General features: G+C 40.2%; 1 protein-coding gene across 1 annotated transcript; it reads left to right on the top strand.

Annotated features, from left to right (window-relative positions):
- Window positions 1-10,144: 10,144 nt before the first annotated feature.
- On the top strand, window positions 10,145-17,200 carry LOC124150425 (histone H2A.V). Its single transcript, XM_046522441.2, has 5 exons — window positions 10,145-10,300; window positions 10,437-10,514; window positions 10,633-10,746; window positions 14,788-14,917; window positions 16,913-17,200. Exons 1-5 carry the CDS (start codon window positions 10,298-10,300, stop codon window positions 16,972-16,974), a joined length of 387 nt encoding a protein of 128 aa, XP_046378397.1. The 5' UTR covers window positions 10,145-10,297; the 3' UTR covers window positions 16,975-17,200.
- Window positions 17,201-21,218: the final 4,018 nt, after the last annotated feature.

Genomic DNA, 21,218 nt, shown 5'->3' with positions numbered 1-21,218 from the left:
GTCTATCTCCATCTAGCGTACACCGATCCTGTCTCCGTCTCGTTACCATGTGTTCTGTTTGGGATGACGTGGATCAAATATTGCTGTCGCGAACACGTTATCTCATCAGCAAGTTCATAAATCAAAACAATCACGGTGTCAACAAAATGATCTGTTGTTTCAACAACTGACATCTTTGACAAATGTTATATTTCAGATAACATTTTCTTTACTTTACTTTTTTTGGAGGTGTGTGTGTGTGTGTGTGTGGGGGGGGGGGGGGGGGGGGGGGGGTGTTTAGTCCCTGATTCTAACCCACAGAGTGAGGCACCTGATCGCCAGCACTTAAAGTCAGCAATCTAACCCACTCAGCCACCGAGGCTTCCACAAAAATGAAAGTCCGACAACTGGCAGGGGTCGATTTAACTGCTGGGCTTGATGGCCCATATGGAAAGTGAAATTTTGACCCCTTCTCTGGTAGAATTACAACCGGCCGCCATGTTGTAATGTTGTGTACAACAACGTCTTTATTTGCTCATAAATCACCGTGAAATAAGGTAAATGGAAGCCAAGATTTATTCTCAGAGTGCAAGAAAAAACGTTTCAGGGGCGAGGAGTTCTAACATTTTCAGAGCAAGAAAAAACGTTTCAGGGACGAGGAGTTCTAACATTTTCAGAGCCCTGCTAGTAGTGGCTACGCGACCTCAGGTTCGGACACTTCGCGCCGGTCGGATGAAAATCGCAGTAATTTCGTTAGCGATGCATTGGTTTGGTTGTCAAGTTCATATTTATGTATATTTTCTGAACGAATTCACTTTTTCAATCTATAGACAAGGTCAGTAGTAATATAGTTGCAGATAATCTAATCTGCGTAACGTACCTGTTGCAATAATTACCGATAAAGACAACTTTTTTACAGGTAAAAAAATTGATTGAGTTGATAAACTTAAACTGCCACATTATGTTGGCTAGCATGCAACTCTTGCCCAGTTAGCTTGATTTTGACGAAAACATAACGCCGATACAATACCCATCTCATTAAAATCAGATCTTAGTTCTCGCTACCGCTAAACAAAGATCTGAGGACATCCCATTACGGGTCACGTCAGACCAACCTTGCGCGAACTTTGACCGACCAATGGAATGACCAATCAGAAGGCAGCTTTCTCGTGTTTTTACGGCACTCATTTCAAATTGGCGACTACGCTTCGAAACATATTTTGACAAATTCTCGATTACAAATTTGAAACCTGAACAAAAGAACATTCTGGGATGGCTAATAGATGGTCTAGATTGTATGGAATCAGTCATTAAACCCGAACTATCGTTCGGAATACCCCATGTTAAAGTATTCGAGGTTGCATGATTAGACATCACATTCCGACTGTCACTTTCACAATCTGGTAAGCGATGCTCTGATTGGTCGGATGAAATAAAAGGTCGTTCTGACGTGACCCCTAATAGGATGTCCTCAGATCTTTGTTTAGCGGAAGCGAGAACAGAGGTCTGATTTTGATGAGATTGTGTGGCTACATGGACGTGTAATAATAAGTGTTGAGGGCTGTGTTTTTGACGTCTTCTTACTACATAGGATGATATACCTAATGTATGACTAAGGATGTAGACTAACGTTTAGTCTCTGAAAATGTACACTCAATCCCGGATGGGACTCAACCTAAACAGTACTAGAATCTGTACTTTACCAAGAAAGCGTTATCCCAAATACAATGTATAACATTTCTTACCACTTTCTAAAAGACCATATGTGTTTTCATAGCTTTCGGCCATGGGAGCCGTGCAAATTTACTCAGACGGGTACACAAAGTACGTAATCTAACCTACCAGTCGTCGGTCGAATAATGAATGAATGCGCATGGAATATATTTTTAGATAGATTTTCTGTCCAGTGTTTGTAAGTATGGGTGGGAACGCTAAAGTATTATTTTACGACCGCTTCTTTTATTATTACTTGCATGTTTATCTCCCCTTGACCATCGCGAAAGATATTTGTGCTGTGATACTGGTATTTCACAAAACTCAGCCAGAGCCGGTTTTATCCGCATGGCGCATTCTTATGTTTTAGATGCATCAATTACAACAACGTTTTTATACCAAATCTTTTTTAAGATTTTTTTTCACTAAATGTTGATCAGTAGGTGGAACGGTTATTGGTTAAAAAGAATATGTCAGATTGTTTTTTTGTTCTTTCACAAGTCTTATGACTGTCGCAATGTTCAGTTTAAGGTATTCCCGTTGTTCCTGTAATGAAGTGGTGCTATGTCTGCCTTGATGGATATCCATCCCCTTGTTTTGATGGGACACGGATGACCCAAGAGTCCATGACGCTGCAATTCGCTGTGTAGAACTACCTCCCCGAAGTGTGCAGGATTGTGAAGCGGAGCTCAGATTCGCCATACCTGGTGAGAGCTCCATACACGGGCTCTTGGGCTCCACAACTGTTCTCTACCTACAGCGAAACTGGGGCTGGCCTCCCCTAGTGAGCTGAAACGGCTTCATAGAACGGAAATAATGTTCAAAGCGGCGTTAAACCAAACTCACTCACTAGCTGTCTTGATCTTTGACTTAATATCACCATAAAATGAAGAAAAGTCCAGATGGTTTCTGCTTAGGGGGCACGGGTGGCCCAGTCGTCTAAGGCGCCGCGATTCGCTGTGCGTCCCCTGGACACGCCAGAAACCTATGATTGTGGGTACCAACCCCGGTTCGCCCCGATTATGTTTCTAGGTTTGTCAGCACCATACCCGTGCTCGTGGTTTCACCGAAGTGGTAAACGTCTGAGACCTGCATCACTTCGGGCTTTCCTCCCACATTAAGCTGACACGCTGCGATATAACTGGAATACTGTTAAAAGCGGCGTTAAACCCAACTCACTCACTCTGCTTTTGTAGAAATACCAGTAGTCGGTCGTATAACAGGAGATACTCAGTTGTATGAACGCGGCAATGGTATGGAATGGTATTTGGGTTTTATGATTTGTTTGTTTGTTGTTGTTTAACGACGCACTCAGCAATATTTCAGCTATATGACGGTGGTCTATAAATAATCGAGTCTGGACCAGACGATCTAGTGATTGACATCATGAGCATCGATCTACGCAATTGGGATACGATGACATGCAACAACCAAGTCAGCGAGCCTGACCACCCCGATCCCGTAAGTCGACTCTTATGACAAGCACAGTCTCAATCATGGGTTGCCGAAGATCTATTTTACCCCGGATCTTCGCGGGTCTATTTGGATTTTGGGGCGACTTGAGCCATTAAAGGTCTTTTTGCGCCCAACACATATCCAATGTCTTAAACAAGAACAGAGCGAGTGATGGAAATGAGATGATGAACTTATCCGCTTCATGATTTAATTTATATATTAAAACATCAGGTAATAACTATTTCATTTCTGAAAAGTAAGAACTCATTAAAAAAATCAGACATAAAAGGAGAACTGTTATAATGGCTAAAAGTCACTACACAATGTGTGTATACATTGTATTTCCACAATATATCAAATTTTCCTGATGCAATCACAACGTCTAATATTGTCCGTTGAATTGAACCACCAAGAAGTGTGAGGGCCCAAGTGTAAAACGTGAAAATGAGCTTTCTCTCTGGAAGCACTGGACTTCTGAAAGTTATCCTGACATGATTGTGGCCAGGACTTTCAATTAAATCATGCTTCAAGGTCTCGGGAGTATTTTCATCACAGTGTTTACATACAGGGGCACCCGTGAAGATCCGGGTAGAGAATAGGTCTTCAGCAACCCATGCTTGTCGTAAGAGGGATCGGGATCTGGTGGTCAGGCTCGCTGACTTGGTTGATGCATGTCATCGTATTCATTGCAAATTGTGTAGATCGGTACTCATGATATCAGTCACTGGATTGTCTGGTCCAGCCTGGATTATTTACAGACCGCCATAGAGCTGGAATATTGTCAATTGTGCCGTTAAACAAAAGACAAACAAAAAAACATGTCAATGACACTGCGGTAAGCATTTTACCCACGAAGTCTTGTAATTATGATTTCCTCACGTTTCTTGCGTCGACGAGTTGTACTATTTGTTTTTACAGAAGGACAAACTGAATTCATATGTCGGCCAGTAGTCCCAGCATCCCACAACTGTTGCGAGCTTGTGGTGAAATATTTTGCTGAATCGAAGTCGAAATCGTTTGGTTGGGGTCTGAATTGTGATATGGTTACCACAGGATTTAGCAAGTTGGTTAGTCCTGCACCATGACCGTGGAATATATTTATTTTATGAAAAAATAATAATCTAGAAATGCATACAAAAGCAAGTCTAGCCAGCTCAAGCTAGCTCTATTCTGAAATCAGCAGAGTCAAGAAGGATATTGTGTAATATAAGATTTCAGAGACTAAATGTTAGTCTACAAGTTGGTCTGCTGTCTCATTTCAATCCGGCCCTACGTGAGCTGGAATCCACACAATATCACACGTAATATACTTTAAGTTCAACAATGTATCCAACTTTAATATTTCATAAACAATGTCAATTGCTTCAACACCCACCACGGAGTCAGTAAATATAACATGATCATATTCATTAAGCCACCTTAGAGCTTGAAGAATAGCCATAAGTTAAGCAGCAACTACTGAGATGGCAATTTAGCCTGAACACACTTGATATCCGAAATCCAGTATGCCCCAGCAGTACGTACCAAGGCCGAACCATTTGAGGCATCAGTCAACATGTGCCTGAAGTTGGCATCATGTTCAGTTATATAGTCCTGAGATACGGCTTTTATGATATCTGGACTTATTCGTTTGCTAATGATTGAATTCAGATCATAAGAAAGCTTGGCAAGTCGTCAATACACCAAGTTTAGAAAGATGACATGACATTTTGAGGCAGAGATATCAGCCACGGTCAACTGATAGTATTAATGCATTATAAAGTAATAACGTTGAGGATTTATGAGCACCCAATTTGGCAAGTCACTTTAGCAGATTTATAACCTTATTACATTTGTTCACAACATGAGATATGAGAACCCCACGCTAGTCTCTGATCTTAATAAACGCCAAGGAATTAAACTTATGAACAAGTTCTATTTTGTGGTCATCAAAACTTAGCTCTATATTTGAAGGAGTGAGTGAGTATGCTTTTACGCCGCTTTTAGCAATATTCCAGCAATATTGTACCCATGTCGGGAATCGAACCAGGGTCTTTGGCTTGACGAGCGAACGCTTTAACCACTAGGCTACCCGGCCGCCCCTATATTTGAAGGAATTTTACGTCTGGTCATCATTGCAACAGGTGTGGACTAAGAAACCTTCAACCCCAGTTAGAACACCACACAGTAATGGGGTGTAAGCATTTCTGAATTGATTCGGTTACAACGGACAATTCCAAAGCGTCTCCACAATGATCCATCAGCAGCCAACTGTGTTGCATCTATATTTCACGGAAAGCCTGTGAAAAAGTCATGTATCATAATATTGAAAAGTACAGTTAACTACGGTTATAACGAACACGCTTATAACGAACTTACGGATATAACGAACTTACTGTTTGGTCCCGACTACTTGCTGTAGTCATGCTGTATATGTACTTATAACGAACTACGATTATAACGAACTAAAATTAGCAGTCCCTTTGAGTTCGTTATAACCGTAGTTTACTGTACTGGGCTTATAACACTGCCTTGTGGGGTACCATTTGCAATAACATTCCTGACCAATGCGAACTCGAATGGGCCTTTCAGAAAGAAACGAGTCAACATGTTGCCTTTTATTCCCAGCTTCTGTAATCTGACAAGAAGTCCTTGTCTCTAGAGGGGGCACGGGTGGCCCAGTCGTCTAAGGCGCCGCGATTCGCTGTGCAGAGTTGCGTCCCTTGGGCACGCCAGAAACCTATGATTGTGGGTTCGAATCCTGGTTCGCCCCGATTATGTTTCTAGGTTTGTCAGCACCATACCCGTGCTCGTGGGTTTCACCGAAGTGGTAAACGTCTGAGACCTGCATCACTTCGGGCTTTCCTCCCACATTAAGCTGACACGCCGTGATAAAACTGGAATACTGTTAAAAGCGGCGTTAAACCAAACTCACTCACTCACTCACTCCTTGTCTCTAGATCATATCATATGCTTGCTCAATATCAAGGAAGACACAACAACTCTTGATTGCATTAAGCTTTTGTGATTCTGTCTTGAGCCGTACATGACGGTCTGTACATGAACGCCCCTTTCTTAAGCCTGACTTTTACTGGCAGAAGCCTATTCTTCTCAAGAAAATAACTTAATCGATTTGTGACTAATCTTTCCATGATATTTCACATATTGGAAGTTAGTGAAATTGGTCTACATGAAGCAGGCATTGTTCGGTCCTCCCCTGGTTTTGGTACTGGGGCAATGATGGCATGAATCCAGGCTTTAGGAATAGTCCCAGAACTCCAACATGAATTAAGCACATCACGGATAATTAAAAGAGCAGAATCAGACATGTGCTTAAACACCTCATAACGTAAATCATCTGTCCCATGCAGGAGAGGAATTGTTTGTTTTCGATACGGCACCCTTAATTTTATAGTATGAGAAAGGGTTTTTAAATCAAAGCTCAAGTCCAACATAGTCGCAGAAATGTCAGGTAAAACGCGGATCATAAGATTCTTTGACTTCTCTGAAATCCCTCTGGAAGTTATCAGAGCTACTAACTGTGTTAAATTCTGAAAGTTGGTCACTATATCGGCCCGCTGAGTCCACTATATACAGAGTCCCGCTGATACTTTTTATTCTGGACCAAATAGTAGATAAAGGAGTAAACATATTTATACATGAAATATAGTTACGCCAACTACAGCGTTGTGTCCCACGAACGACACGTTGAAACAAGTCACGTTTCTTTCTGAGCACAACCAGATAACAAGGAAGAGAAGTATGACAAACGCTACTGTATGTTTTTTTGGATCGATCATGACTCGATCCTGTCGGAAACTGGCGTATCCTTTGATATTTTAAATTACTCTCAAGCCACAGGAATGTCTCCTGGACATAGGTAACATCTGGAAGCTTGGATTTATCTAAAATAAATTGTTTCAGATTATCACAATGAGCTACGGGACTCTGACCGTTCCATTGCAAAATGGTAAGAAATATAAGAGTTCTATCCATTACTCCTTTTTAACATGTCACCTGAATTATATCTGTGAACACTCAATGTCATTTAGAAAGTAGTCAAATGTAACAAATGTCAAATTTGGGATAAAACTTTCTGAGTATAGTACAGTAGTACAGATTCTCCTACATTTTTGGGGTGAGTCCCGTCTGTACTTTACTCAGAAAGTGTTATCCCGAATATAACATTTGTTGTAATATAACCAAAGACAAACCAAAGGAATTGATAGGACAATAACCAAACTTCAAACAGCAAACAGGCCACACTAAATTGAACTCCTCACAAACTCCTCTAGTCGCCCCCCCCCCCCCCCCCCCCCCCCCCCCTTCTCCAACTTTTTTGGTATGCTATATATCAAAATTCTAGCAACCCTAAAACTGACCCTGGTTGCCCTCGTTTCGGATATACCCCTTTCGGCCACGTCACTAAATGGCCTGGCGGGGCCGTGCGCGAAATACGCATAATCTCGGAAAGCGCACGTTAAATCTCCAAATATAAGTAAGTCAATCCGCCCCGTACTGTTGGTGTGTTAACTGCTGCGGTGCTCAAGCAAGGGGAGCTCGTTAACGACCCACACCGCGTCATACCCTGAATTCAAGGAATGCTGAAAAGCGACATGGATGCTGCTGAATGCATGTTATAAAACACTAAGTCTGTCACTAACTTTGTATTTTTAAGTGTAACGACGGGTACGTGCATCCTGACTCATGCCCTCGACTACCCAGCGTGCAATACATGTATCTCCATTATTCACCATGACAGATACTATATACACTGGTTAATCGGGGTTATCCGATAACTCCTCGTTATACCGCGTCGGTTAGATTGTCAGCTAAATAGTCAGACGTAAATATGATGAAGACGCCTCTCGCCATGACAGAGAAATAAAGAACTTTTTATCCATAAATTGTGTCTACTTTGTCATCTGTCAGATTCCAAGTAATACCTACCAAACAATTGAGGCTCTCATTATATCAAAGCAGACGAATGGTGTATATCGTCAACGTGAAGCCTCCGTGACTGATGACAACACAGAGCACCCAACTGAAAGGCTTTATACCCGAATTACTCCCGCCAATGTTATTCAATATATCCCCCGTCGTAAGGTATATTATGTCGCACTACCAGACACCAGGCATTGTATAAGTGTTAAACGTTTTAAATTCATGTCTACACCGGTCGATAAAAATGGAGTGTATAGTTTCAGGTGGCTGGGTTATATATATATATATATATATATATATATATATATATATATGTATATGTATATATATATATATATATATCCGGACCAACAGTAACCCAGCCACCTGAAACTATATATATATGTGTAGTTGTGTAGTTGTCGGGGTAGAGCCTCTCTCTTGGTGAAAGGTGTCATTTTGATTAACAATATAACGAAGTATTATAATGCCATATTTGCGATAAATGGAATATCACATTATTTGTTTCATCTTTATAAATATGAACAAAAGGTCTTCCTTGTGAACAGCAGGATGCACAGGGGCTCCGATTATTACTCCATCCCCCCATTACGTCACAAGGAGCCGGTCAAAGGCGAGTTCATGGCGCTCCAGGGGCTCTCGCTGTGTCCACAACACAGGTGTGATTTTCCCTGGGGGAGGGGGTGCGTAAAGGAAGAGGGTTGGGGTGCACTTTCAAGAGACATGACGTGTCTGTATGTCCCCGCTTTTGTCTTAAACACCATTTACCGACCACGGATGGATGGGCATACTAACAGGGCCGTGGCCATAACTGAGACGCCCATCTGGTGCCACCCGCCCCAGAACACAGCGTGATAGGGACACGGGCGCCTATGTCGTTTCAGATTACCTTCATGAACTATTGTACAAAAAAATCACACACACACATGCGTGCGCACATACATCTACAGCACAGCAGGAGTTTACGAAATCATTGTGCAACCTTTCGAAAATAAATATACTCTCTCTCTCTCTCTCTCTCTCTCTCTCTCTCTCTCTCTCTCTCTCTCTCTCTCTCTCTCTATGGGTATCTATGTAGTTTGGGTCACTCCAGTATATGTATTAAGTGGTTGAAACAGTATTTTATTTCTTCATAATGGATTGGTCAACAGGCGCAATGCCTATTTCTGAATGTTAAAGGCTTTCAAATCGTGTTGTGAGTGTAAAGTATGCATGAACAGATTCTGTTACTCTACTATTTGCTTTATGTGAAAGAGTTTTATTTCCAAACAACACGTTACTTGTGTGTATTAAGTACAGTCTCTTGGTTCGAGTCAGATTTCACATAGTTCATCAGCGCTACAGTTTAGTCAATCATGTCTCTCAGACTTCTGAGTGAACTATAAAAAAATAACAACAGAAAGCTATAGACTATGGAATAGCCACACTAACCGTAATTTTTTGCATCGTAATTATAAAATGCCGGCACATTTTTTCAATGGAACACGCCACAGTAAATCCAGCCATTGTATTCCATCTTTTGGTATGAAGCATAGTTGAAGTACTTTTGTGTTTTATGTAGTAAATAGTATCGCTTCCCTCCTGCTTTCAGAACAAAATTGCTCGTCTTCGATGAAAAATATTCACCATTCTAACATTCAATATCAACTCTTTGTATTTGTACAAGCAAGATTAATATTATCAAATATATTTCGTAGCAGCTATTTTAACAACTGTGGTTTTTTTTCTTTTTATTTGTAAACAGCTTTGAACACATGTTTTTAAAACAATAGCTTCCATTCCTCATACAGATCTCTAGTCAGTAAACGATTACGAAAAATATTGTACAGACATCAATGTACGATGTGGGATTCCGTCTTTCTTTCTTCCGTACACCAGTTTGTACGCGTGTCATTGCTAGAGTTACTTCCCTTACATCACACTGGAACAGTTCCATAAATGCGTCGCCCTTTTCTCTAGTAGATCTTTGCGCAAAGGCATTCCAATACCTCTATAACATACACTTATATCAAAGTATAAGATATAGAAACACCCATGATTTGAAATTTTATGCCGACGCGGAAGTTTCTTTGTACCCGAAGCCTCCGTAGGGGGGCGCGGGGCAAAAGCTGGGGGGCACCTTATTGGGCGGGGAATATCACGTGACAGCTATCATTGAACTGACGCTGTGTTTTGGCGGACGATCGAGAGAGCAGCCGGTTATTTCATCAGGGACTGATCAACGACAATGGTAAGTAATCCATGTAGCATCGGCCGATAAATTTGTCATCCACGCGTAAAGTATAGTCTATACTACTGCTGGGAGTGTTGATTTTCATATCCGGATATATTTTACAATTTTAATTTAATTTTGAATCGGTTTACAGGCAGGAGGAAAAGCAGGAAAAGATTCCGGTAAAGCGAAAGCTAAGGCCGTCTCGCGATCTGCCAGAGCTGGACTTCAGGTAAGAGAATTTGAATGATTTTGTCAGTGCATTTGTAAAATATGTTCATAAATGCAGAACTTGATCACCAGGAAATGTTCTGTACTGATAGTTGCTAACAAAAGTTTTCCATTTCTAGTTTCCAGTCGGTCGTATTCACAGACACTTGAAAAACAGAACGACAAGTCACGGTCGTGTTGGAGCCACAGCTGCTGTATATAGTGCCGCTATTTTGGAATACTTGACCGCTGAAGTAAGTAGGAGCTCAGAGGATATTTGCACATTTCTGCAGAAAGTGTTAGCATGTCCTGCATTTGTTTGTAAACATTGCTCACCTGATGAGCAAGTTTCTCTTAACCGACCCGATCTGTGTTTGAATTATCGCATTTGCATAGTGCAAAAAGTTTTCTCCAATGTTCTTTCAGTTTATTTTGATATGTTTTGTCATTTCCTTCCAAGTTTATCGACAAAATTAATGGGAAATCAATGATTTCCCCATAACGTTTACCAACAGATCAAAATTCGCGGGTGACAAAATGGCGGGATACGCCATATTTGTGACCTGCCTTAGTATGTCATTGTTTAGAAATGTTATTTCCGGTTTTCTGTTCGATGTTAAATGAGCCATATATCTGACCTGATTGGTTTTAAAAATAGGCAGTAACATGTTGGCAATCATGCATATATGTATTTGGATGCAACTTTATCTAGGGCTAAGGTCTTTCGACGGAATCCCCCCTGTGACAAAGTATTGGTTTACTTGATTTTTATTGTTTTGAATAGAGTCCAGCATCTGATAACCAGTCTTACAATCGCTGTTATCCATTAGATATCATTAGATATAGAAGTCATTATTTATTGGGGGGGGGGGGGGGGGCTTTGTGTGTTCACATTCAATATGACAGGAACTTTCGAGTTTACTTGTCCCTTGACATTATTTTCAGTTGATCGCAGTGCTAATGTATGGACTTTTATTTACAAAGCTTCCTTTAATGAAAGAAGTTTTAGTAAACTTGGCTTTTGGAGTGGCTTATGTCATGGACTGCTGTTAAAGTATGTAATTTTAATCACTTTGAAGGATATTAGGGCCATTGCAACAGTGAATTTAAGGATAATGGGATAATGGCATATCAAAGTAGAACAGTCAGTTTATTTCATTTTGGAATACATTTTCAACATTTGATAATGTCATTGCAGTTGTGTTTGAAATGTACCATGATTATTGAATGAAATTCAACTCTTGAATGAATAACATCGCAGTGCGATGTGGTGAGAGGAGAGGGCTAATTCCACACTATGATTGGTGTGTGAAGTACTACAACATCATACACAATACCATTGCTGCTGATGTCGATGAAAGCCCAAATTGTTACCACATAGTTCAGAATAAACATAGCTGTCCTCATCCAGTGATTTTGCTGAAGTCAAATACCCTAGGAGATGGATTTAGTTAGACCTGCTCTCAATGGCCAATAATTGAGGTAGACACAATTTGATGGATAACAACTTCTTTAATACTGTGAAAAGCATTGTTTCGGTATAGTTGACCCTAAGTCAACTTGCAAATGTCAGTAAAAATTCCCTATTTGGAATGAAAAATTTCCCATTTCATGTTAATATACTCAACCTACTGTTATGGATGGCTTTGTAGACGACCTGGTCATTCATTGACAGGGCGGTTAAAATGGGAGATGCATAAATATTTAGTTTTACTTTCTTGCACTTAGCAATTAGCATGCCATGGATAGTTTGGAATCCTAGTTAAATCCCTTGCTTTTATCAGAATTTTCAACTTTGTCATACACTGTTCTGTCAGTACCAAATTTTATCGTATTGGCTGATAATCTTCAATGATTACATCACCTATATTCTCCCACTTTAGCTTATCAGATTGGTTGATATGGTGTCTGACAACTTCTCCACAGCTTACGTGCTTGAGATTGGGGTATTATATGGGTACTGTATATAACCCAAAAAAGACATGTCAAGATGATATTTTCCCAGATCTACAGCAAATATTGGATTGGATGTAATTCCAGATAGAAGTTGAACTGAATTATTTACAAGCCCAAGTAGTGAAAGCAACTATGTTGTCTTATGCCACACTCAGCATTGCAGCTATATGCTGGTAAAGCCAAAATATCAGTTGTTGCGACCTGGCAGTTAACTCTGTAGGACTATGTATAGGTCCGTCCATTGCAGCGATAGAAACTAACAGTTTTAGTCCACCAGTCCTGAATATGCTAACATATAGCAAAACTCTCAAAAATGGCAATTTCTACTCGTCCTTATATCTTAACTCTTGGGCAGTTTGGGCAAGGACTACAGGATTAGTGCCAATTTCTAAAGCTGCATTGGCGTGTACCATTGTGAGGAAAGGTATAGCAACAAGTAGATATATGCATATCCTGTCTCGGCTAACATGATCTAGTGGCAAGTTCAGTGGCATATTAAAGTACATGCTGATGTAAATTATCCAATGACTGTGAAAACGGTTACAGCAAATTTGCATAGATAACAATAATTCATTTGCTGTAAAAATGAAATACTTTTTTTGCCCCAGAGAGCAAAAATGAATAGTTATTAATCAAATCATGCTATGCAAAATGGAATCTATGCAAGCCCACCAGCAGTGTAACTTGTGTCAGTTGGGCAAGGTCCCTTATTGCTTATGGTACTGTCAATCAAAACAATAAGCTATAAGCGACATTGTCATGATGTTTTGCTTGTTAGATTCACAAAAAGTGTCACTGAAATGTTTCAACCTAAGCAATTACATGACATACATTTTTAATAAATTTAAGTTTTACACTGACACAATGTTTTCCCCCCAATGCAGACATAATACCAACTGATTACCGTGAGCATGTAACACCAGAAGTGCCAGTCAAAAAATCCAAACTGAATTATGCAATTTCATCCTATTATTCCACTAATGTGTTCATTATATATCTGGACTCAAGTTAGTAATATATTTATTAATTTTATTAAAAATTTCATTAAATATTTTTTATATTAATTTTAGTGAAATTGTCCCCCGACTGCAACCGCAACCAAATTACCACTGTCGATGCCTTGAAAACAAATCTTATATGTCATCATTACATTTCGCAATCACAATGCATTCAGGGCTGGAAAAATCACAGCAGTGACTAGTAAAATTGTTCCATACATATAAAATATATGGCAATAAAAATCAGCCAAAGTGCTACACTATGGTTATAATTATTTGGGTCAGGAACCCCTGACCTGTGAAGATATCGGGATAAAATAGGTCTTCAGCAACCCATGCTTGTCGTAAGAGGCGACAGACAGGATTGGGTGGTCAGACTTGGTTGATACACTTCGTGATATCAATCACTGGATTGGCTGGTCCAGACTCGATTATTTACTGACCCCAGTCACGTAGTTTGAATATTGCTGAGTGAGGCGTTAATCAACAAACAAACAAACAAACCAACCAACTTAAGCAACCAATGCTTGCCTTAAAAGGCGACTATGCTTGTCTAAGGAGGCGACTATGCTTGTCTAAGGAGGCGACTAACAGTATCCGGTTGTCAGACTTGCTGAATTGGTTGATCGATGTCATCGTATCCCAGTTGCGTGGATCGATGCTTGTGATATCAATGGCTTGCCTGGCCCAGACTCGCTTTTTTTACAGACCATCGTCATATAGCTGGAACATTAAGTGCGGCCTTAAACAAGAAACAATACAATTTAATTATTTGGAATATGTTTGTTTTGATAGTTTTAATTTACACTATGAATAATAAACAACTACAATATTCATCCTTCCAAACTCTGATAAGCAACATGCGAGTCGAGGTGGCTTAGGCATAGATCATGTTTGGTAGACCAAACATGTATGTTGTTGTTCGTCTACCCATGCAACTCCACCTCGGTTAAACAGCTGATTGTCTGTTAACACACATCAATTATTAGGACCCAAATATATCGTAGCGACAGGGTACCTAATAATATCTTAGGAACTTATTACATGCATAGATTTATTCAAAGTGTGGTGATAAATTAACACTGTCAACATGCACTAATTGTAATAAAGAAGTTGTTCATCCATAGAACTCGTCTTCATCACTCCAACTTCTAAATGCCACTCAAAGAAACTGTCAACATGGTCAAAATAATTTTTGTTAATGTTTCTCTGAATATAATACATCAACTGCTGACTTGCTATTGTAAACAGATATTCATATTTGTTACCCTATATTCGTGATACATATCATATTTGCCTTATATTTATTCAGAATTGACAGTGTTTTTCTGTTTCTTTCAGGTACTTGAGTTGGCTGGCAATGCCAGTAAGGATTTGAAAGTAAAACGTATCACACCTCGCCATTTGCAGCTAGCCATCAGAGGAGACGAAGAATTGGATTCATTAATCAAAGCAACCATTGCTGGTGGTGGTAAGTACTTTATTTGATGTCATTGTCAGCTCTAGTTAGGTTACATATTTCCATAAAATACAATAAGTCACCATGACGCCTTTAATTATTAGAGGTGCACAGTATAAAACGGTATACTGGTTAACCGCGATGTGGCTTCGTGTCCAATATGTATTGCGATACAGTTTCAATATCGCAATAAATTGCCATTTAAAAAAAGCATTACCTATTTGAATTTTGTGTTTTAATTCGTTGTTTCAAAGGCTATCGATAAAGCTGATGTCACGTTCGGTTAGAGTTACATCCCTTCCTATATAACAACGCATTATGCTACGAGATCTCGCCGTATCCGTGGTAACAAAATGGCGGATCATGACTGGGAAGTCGTGAGAAATACTCGCGGTAAATCCACTGTGTGGCAGCATTTCGGGTTGAAAAAGTGTAAAATCGATCAAACAATCGAAGAAAATGTTGCTGTTTGTCGATTGACACACAGACAATTATTACACAGTTTGCATTTGACTAGTCACACAGAAATATATCCTTTTGACTTTTGAGATGAGTTGGTGCTAAATAATAACACTTCCATTAGTTTTTTTCTCTTGGAAAAACTCCATGATGATGTCTTTTCTAGTCAAGAAGGTTTGTTTTTACCCAAATATAATAAAACAAGTCTTAAAACAGAAGAATTTCTTTATTTTTTCTCAGAAGTTGAAAACATTTGGTTTTAGCAATATATTGTGGTATGTATCGCAATACACGACTTTGTATCGCAATATATTGCAATACAGGTTCAAGGGGCAATACCCATCACTATTAATTATAAGTTACTAATGTGAAAAACTGCATACTATTACTTTATGTAACAGTACTGTATAATTAACTATTGAAGCCTTTTCAGCTTGTGTACCTGCATGCCTTTACTGATCGAATGCATTGAATAAATAGGAGAAAAAGTGCTATGTCTCCTTCTGTAGCTAGACACTTGAGCTTATTTTGATTCAGGACACACTTGGGGCATCACATGGACATATGCTAACTGCAAGTCCCCTGAAACAGTTTTTGGCAGATTTGTTATAAAAAGAGGTGTTCATTAGTTTAAGAATACCCAAGGGAGTGAAAATGTATTGAAGAAACTATAGATACTCAATGGCTAAACAATAATCTGGAACCCTGTGGACCAGCTCCGTGGTCTTGTGGTAGATTGTCCGCCCGGAGAGCGGAAGGTCCAGGGTTGGATCCCGGGGCGCGTCATACAAAAAGACGTTAAAAGATTGTACTTGTTGTTACCCTGTCTGGCGCTCGGCATTAAGGGGCTAAAACAAGAACTTGTCGGCTCGGAGTCAGTATACTGTGTCTGAGTGGGGTATTCATGTTAAACTGTGGCATGGTATCTCAGTGAGCTAGCACTATAAATCGGCATCAGTCCGGACTAGTACAAGCAGCCACACACACACACACACATACATGTCGCTATATAAGTGCAATAATTTTGGACGCGACGTTAAACCCAATTTCACCTCACCTCACCTGGAACCCTGTGTGAAACAGGTTTCTAAAAATCAATTTATTTGCAAGAGTTTGATTTTAAAGTTTCATTTATCAGGGTGTACAAAAGACCTTGAATTAAACTCTAACGTTAAAACAAGGAAGTCTGTTGATTGCAATGTATGAAACAATTTCAGAATTATGGAATGTTAAGGTGGAGTGTTTCTATTCACAATTAGAGATGGGGGGCCCAAAATGCGGCTTGGGCCTTAATAGGCTACTGTGCTAATTTACTCTGGAAAGACTATCAAATTCAATATGCAAGGGAGGTAATCATGTAATGTAAGATGTAATACAGGAAGTGGATTGAAACCAGTCTTTTTCGATATGGCTGTGTTTGTTAAATATTGTGGGAACCAAGTTTCAGGCAGTGTTGATGCCTCGCTACAAATCTTTTTTGTAAGTTATATAACTTGTGGATGAAAGTAAGTTTTGTACATTTCTGACTCTTCACTGTTTGTGTTTCAGGTGTCATCCCTCATATCCACAAGTCTCTGATCGGAAAGAAGGGCTCCCAGAAGGCAGCATAAGATGGAGGATGTGTTCTATCCTGTACATTGCCATGTGTAGCTACTGCTGCAGTGGAACACTGTCACTGCGGCAGTCTGTAGCATAACCATCACCTCATCTCACCCTTCACTCCACTGTAGCAATCATGTTCATCTCATCATAGTAGATTTCAAATTTTTATTTACTCGTGTTTGAAATGTCTTTGTATTCCATGTTTTGTCCGTCATTAAAGTTTAACATGTCAAACCATTTTGTTCTGTTACCCAATGTGACTGTGCAATGCATACATTTAGCAGGGAGTTGTATCAGATGATTAGCATCAGGACCTACATTTTCATGATTTTTATCAATTTTTTATCAGACATTCTTTTGTTTTCAAATAACCATGTCTTAAGGATATTTGGGATCTGGCCAGAAAAAATCACTGTCGAAAAATACAGTGACATAAATTCAACGAAGTTAGCCTTACCACCCGACCATTTGTTTACAGCATAAATTGTTGGGGATCTATTGTAACCCAGAATCGCGAATGATATGAAATAATTTGTGATTCTGGTGGAGGAATATCAAAAGGTGACCATGGAACTTGGTCATTAAGCAGGGTTAGAACTAAACTCACGATATGGCAGAAATATTGCCGATACGACTAAAACACATAGTTCACTAATCATTTGTTGTCTTTTTGGCAAGTGTGAATACAGACAAAACTTGCTTATGGCAAATAGGAAACACTCGTCCCATTTCCAAGAGGACTTGTTTAGATGGGGTAATGCATTTCAGCGTTAGAAATTGGCACTAGTCCTATAGTCCTTAACAAACTGCCCAATAGTAAAGGTATTTTAAGGACTAGTAGAAATTTGCCCATTTCAAGGGTTTTGCTAGATGTTATAAGGACTGGCGGACAAAAACTGTTAGTTTCTAACCCTGCATTTTCGGGATTACAGCTTATTTTGAAGGTCCGTTTCCTCACGTCTTAAGTGAGGTACAGCAAGGACTGCTCCACTCAACTCCTACATGTATATGGTGTGCAGGGCCTTATCGTGTATCCAATATCTATACAGAACGATGCACAAATGGGGTTTCGAAGCAACATTATGAAACTTCCAATGTTTTCTGCTCAAGATATTGACAATTCAGTATAACTGCAAACGATAGATAAAAGCTTTCTGTCCGTTGAAACAAGATGGGGTGTTTCACAGACGGATGTCATAGAACGGTAGTCACTCGATAATTCAAACTACCTATGGTCACATTTCAGTCACAAGGAGTCCTCGACAATTTTTCAGGAGAAAAAACTCTTACTAAAAAATAGTCCAATGAGCGAAGTCTGAAACGGACTAGACATGCGCATGCGACTCAGTTATAGTAATAATAATGTAGTCGTCATAAAACATCTAATCCACACACACACACACACACACACAAACAAAAACAAGTACAATTGGCGGGGAAAAAGTGATGTGCATTTTAGTAAATAACAATATGTCGCTGCATTTGTTTTGTGAACACTGCTTCCATGATGCATGTTGCATTACATGTGCATGGTGGCCATAGTACAGGAAACTGTGTCTGTAGTAAGAAATGTATACAAGTTCTTTACACTTTAAACAGAAAGTGGGGTACCATTTATATGTTCAGTGTATTACCGAACTGCACAAGCCCTGGGGCTTTCATACCAACAAGTCCAGGCTATAACGCAAAGAAGGGAGGGATCGTCTCCAAAACACAACTGACTTAACTGTTAAGGGTTCGTGGCAAGACAACACAACATTCAAGACTCGCACACGTCAAAGGGTTGATCAACGCAGCCTTTGCTAGAATCACACCAGAGGAATGACCAAAGGCTGACGATCATGTTCTTGGAAGTAGAACATCAGTACCGCCACCGTGACGGCGGGATCAGCCTTGTTGCACCAGTTATACCTTTGGGTGATAAAACCGATTCAGATACGTCATTGTTGGCTAAAGGAATCATCTGTAGAACAACAAATACGTCTTGATTAAAAAATCCCGTTTCATAGCTTTTAACTATCCCATACTATTTTCCAAGCAAATATAAGGCAGTACATGTCTTACTCCTGTCAACACATATCTAAAAAACTACAATAACAGCAATATTTTGAGACCACCCCCAACGCAGGTGACATTTGCACCTGTGAGAATGCACGGGCCAGTGTGGTTATCATCTCGGGAAAGGTGTCAGGTAATTACCTCAGGCTTTTAGGCCGTTTCATACAAGCATGACAACACACGAATATATTCTAACTTTATCACAATTTTACCTGTAAAAGTACATTTTCGGCTTCTCACAGTGTCTGTTAAGATAGGCTAGATTAGGTAGATTTGCGTTATTTTGATGCTATTTTCATAGCCCTAAAATTCGTAATTACAAACTGAGTATTTCCGGTAGTACTTAGTTATAGAATCTTGGCATCGGGAAGGTCCCCCAAAGCAAAATCCCTGCAGCCACCATCTGAAGTATTCATTTTTCTAAATAACAAATACCACAATCTACTCATTCTCAATTCCTTCCATATTCAACGCAAAATTACTTGTAACGCCATCATCAGGGAGAATTTCCACCTAGGAGCAACATGTTTCAGTCATGCCTGTAGACGCCATGGATAGGCACAAAGACAATATGGGTGACAACTTTCGCATTCTGTTTTGTTTCTTGAATAGGTAGATTTGAAATATTTCTCATTCAGCGTGAGTGAGACGCCATTTGTCTTTTTATGCAAATGTATGTATAGATATCCCGCACCCCCAGTGACGTTCGTAAACTTGGCTGATCTTGAAGAGTAAGGTCAACTGTAACATACACACGGATTCAGTGACGATTCTGTATTGATCGCATTTTAACTGACAAGTACGTCAGAAAGAAGTATACAGTTCCGCGCCTTGAGGAATTAGTCTTATGAATGTTGTCAAGTCTTCTGACAAAGGAACCCGATTCATCACCACCCTTTAGCGTCACTTCCAATGAAATCTCTTCAACGTCAGATCATTTACACTCTGCTTGACGTATTAGTGAGTGAGTGAGTTGGGTTTAACGCCGCTTTTAACAGTATTCCAGTTATATCACGGCGTGTCAGCTTAATGTGGGAGGAAAGCCCGAAGTGATGCAGGTCTCTGACGTTTACCACTTCGGTGAAACCCACGAGCACGGGTATGGTGCTGACAAACCTAGAAACATAATCGGGGCGAACCGGGATTCGAACCCACAATCATAGGTTTCTGGCGTGCCCAAGGGACGCAACCCTGCGCAGCGAATCGCGGCGCCTTAGACGACTGGGCCACCCGTGCCCCCGCTTGACGTATTAGAGTACAAGATCTCATATTCACGTACCACGAACTTCCATGTTACTTTTTGAACCATCTACACGTGCCATTGATCTCATTTTGATAAATGTCTCCATACATGAACACGTGGTGCAAGAACACTATTCGCCCAGATGGACACTCGTTCACATCCTATGAAGTTGGTTGGTTTTTTGTTTAACGCCGCACTCAGCAATATTCCAGCTATATGACGGCGGTCTGTAAATAATCGAGTCTGGACCAGACAATCCAGTGATTGATATCATGAGCATCGATTGGGATACGATGACATGTATCAACCAAGTCAGCGAGCCTGACCACCCGATCCCGATAGTCGCCTCTTACGACAAGCACAGTCGCCTTTACGGTAAGCACATGGGCTGCTGAAGACCTATTGTACCCTGATCTTCACGAGTGGACAAGCAATGCATAGCTAGGTGGGAAACTCACTCATACACGTTGCTGATTCTTAACGACGGACCTCGTGGGATTCCGGGTTAGAATAGGATTAGGATTGCGTGTCCTCGTACGCCGACGGCGTGGATCGTTATTCACAACATCAATCACTCGATTTTCTGGTCGACGACAGATTAGTGTGATTTCAAGGATATGGAATTTGCATGGTCACACAGGTGATATAGAGTTGTGATACACTCAGAGGTGACATTGAAAAAGACTGCCAGGTCAGACTTATCTATAAGACCATTAAGGGAGAGATTCACTTCATCACTAGTAAGCATAAACACTCGGTTCATTCCCCTCTCATAATGACCACAAACTCAATTTGCCTAAAGCCGTGGAGAAACAAGGTTAATCTGTGGTATGGTTAATCCCGCGTGACTGATTACAACCGCCTTTATGTCAGAATGTTGAAATCTGATTGTTCACGTGGTCTTGATAAAATACTTTATCGTACTTCCATGTCAGAATGATGAGATCTGAT

This window comes from Haliotis rufescens, unplaced genomic scaffold, assembly GCF_023055435.1.
Source record: "Haliotis rufescens isolate VD_foot unplaced genomic scaffold, xgHalRufe1.0.p SCAF_20, whole genome shotgun sequence".
Lineage (NCBI taxonomy): Eukaryota > Metazoa > Mollusca > Gastropoda > Lepetellida > Haliotidae > Haliotis > Haliotis rufescens.
The sequence above is the reverse complement of the archived record's forward strand: the minus strand, read 5'-3'. Positions and strand labels throughout refer to the sequence as shown.

Excerpts from the sequence above, each read along its gene's own strand:
- LOC124150425 (XM_046522441.2), top strand. Across the intron at positions 10,747-14,787 it reads TGGAATACTTGACCGCTGAA|GTACTTGAGTTGGCTGGCAA; the intron begins GTAAGTAGGAGC and ends TGTTTCTTTCAG. Across the intron at positions 14,918-16,912 it reads AGCAACCATTGCTGGTGGTG|GTGTCATCCCTCATATCCAC; the intron begins GTAAGTACTTTA and ends TTTGTGTTTCAG.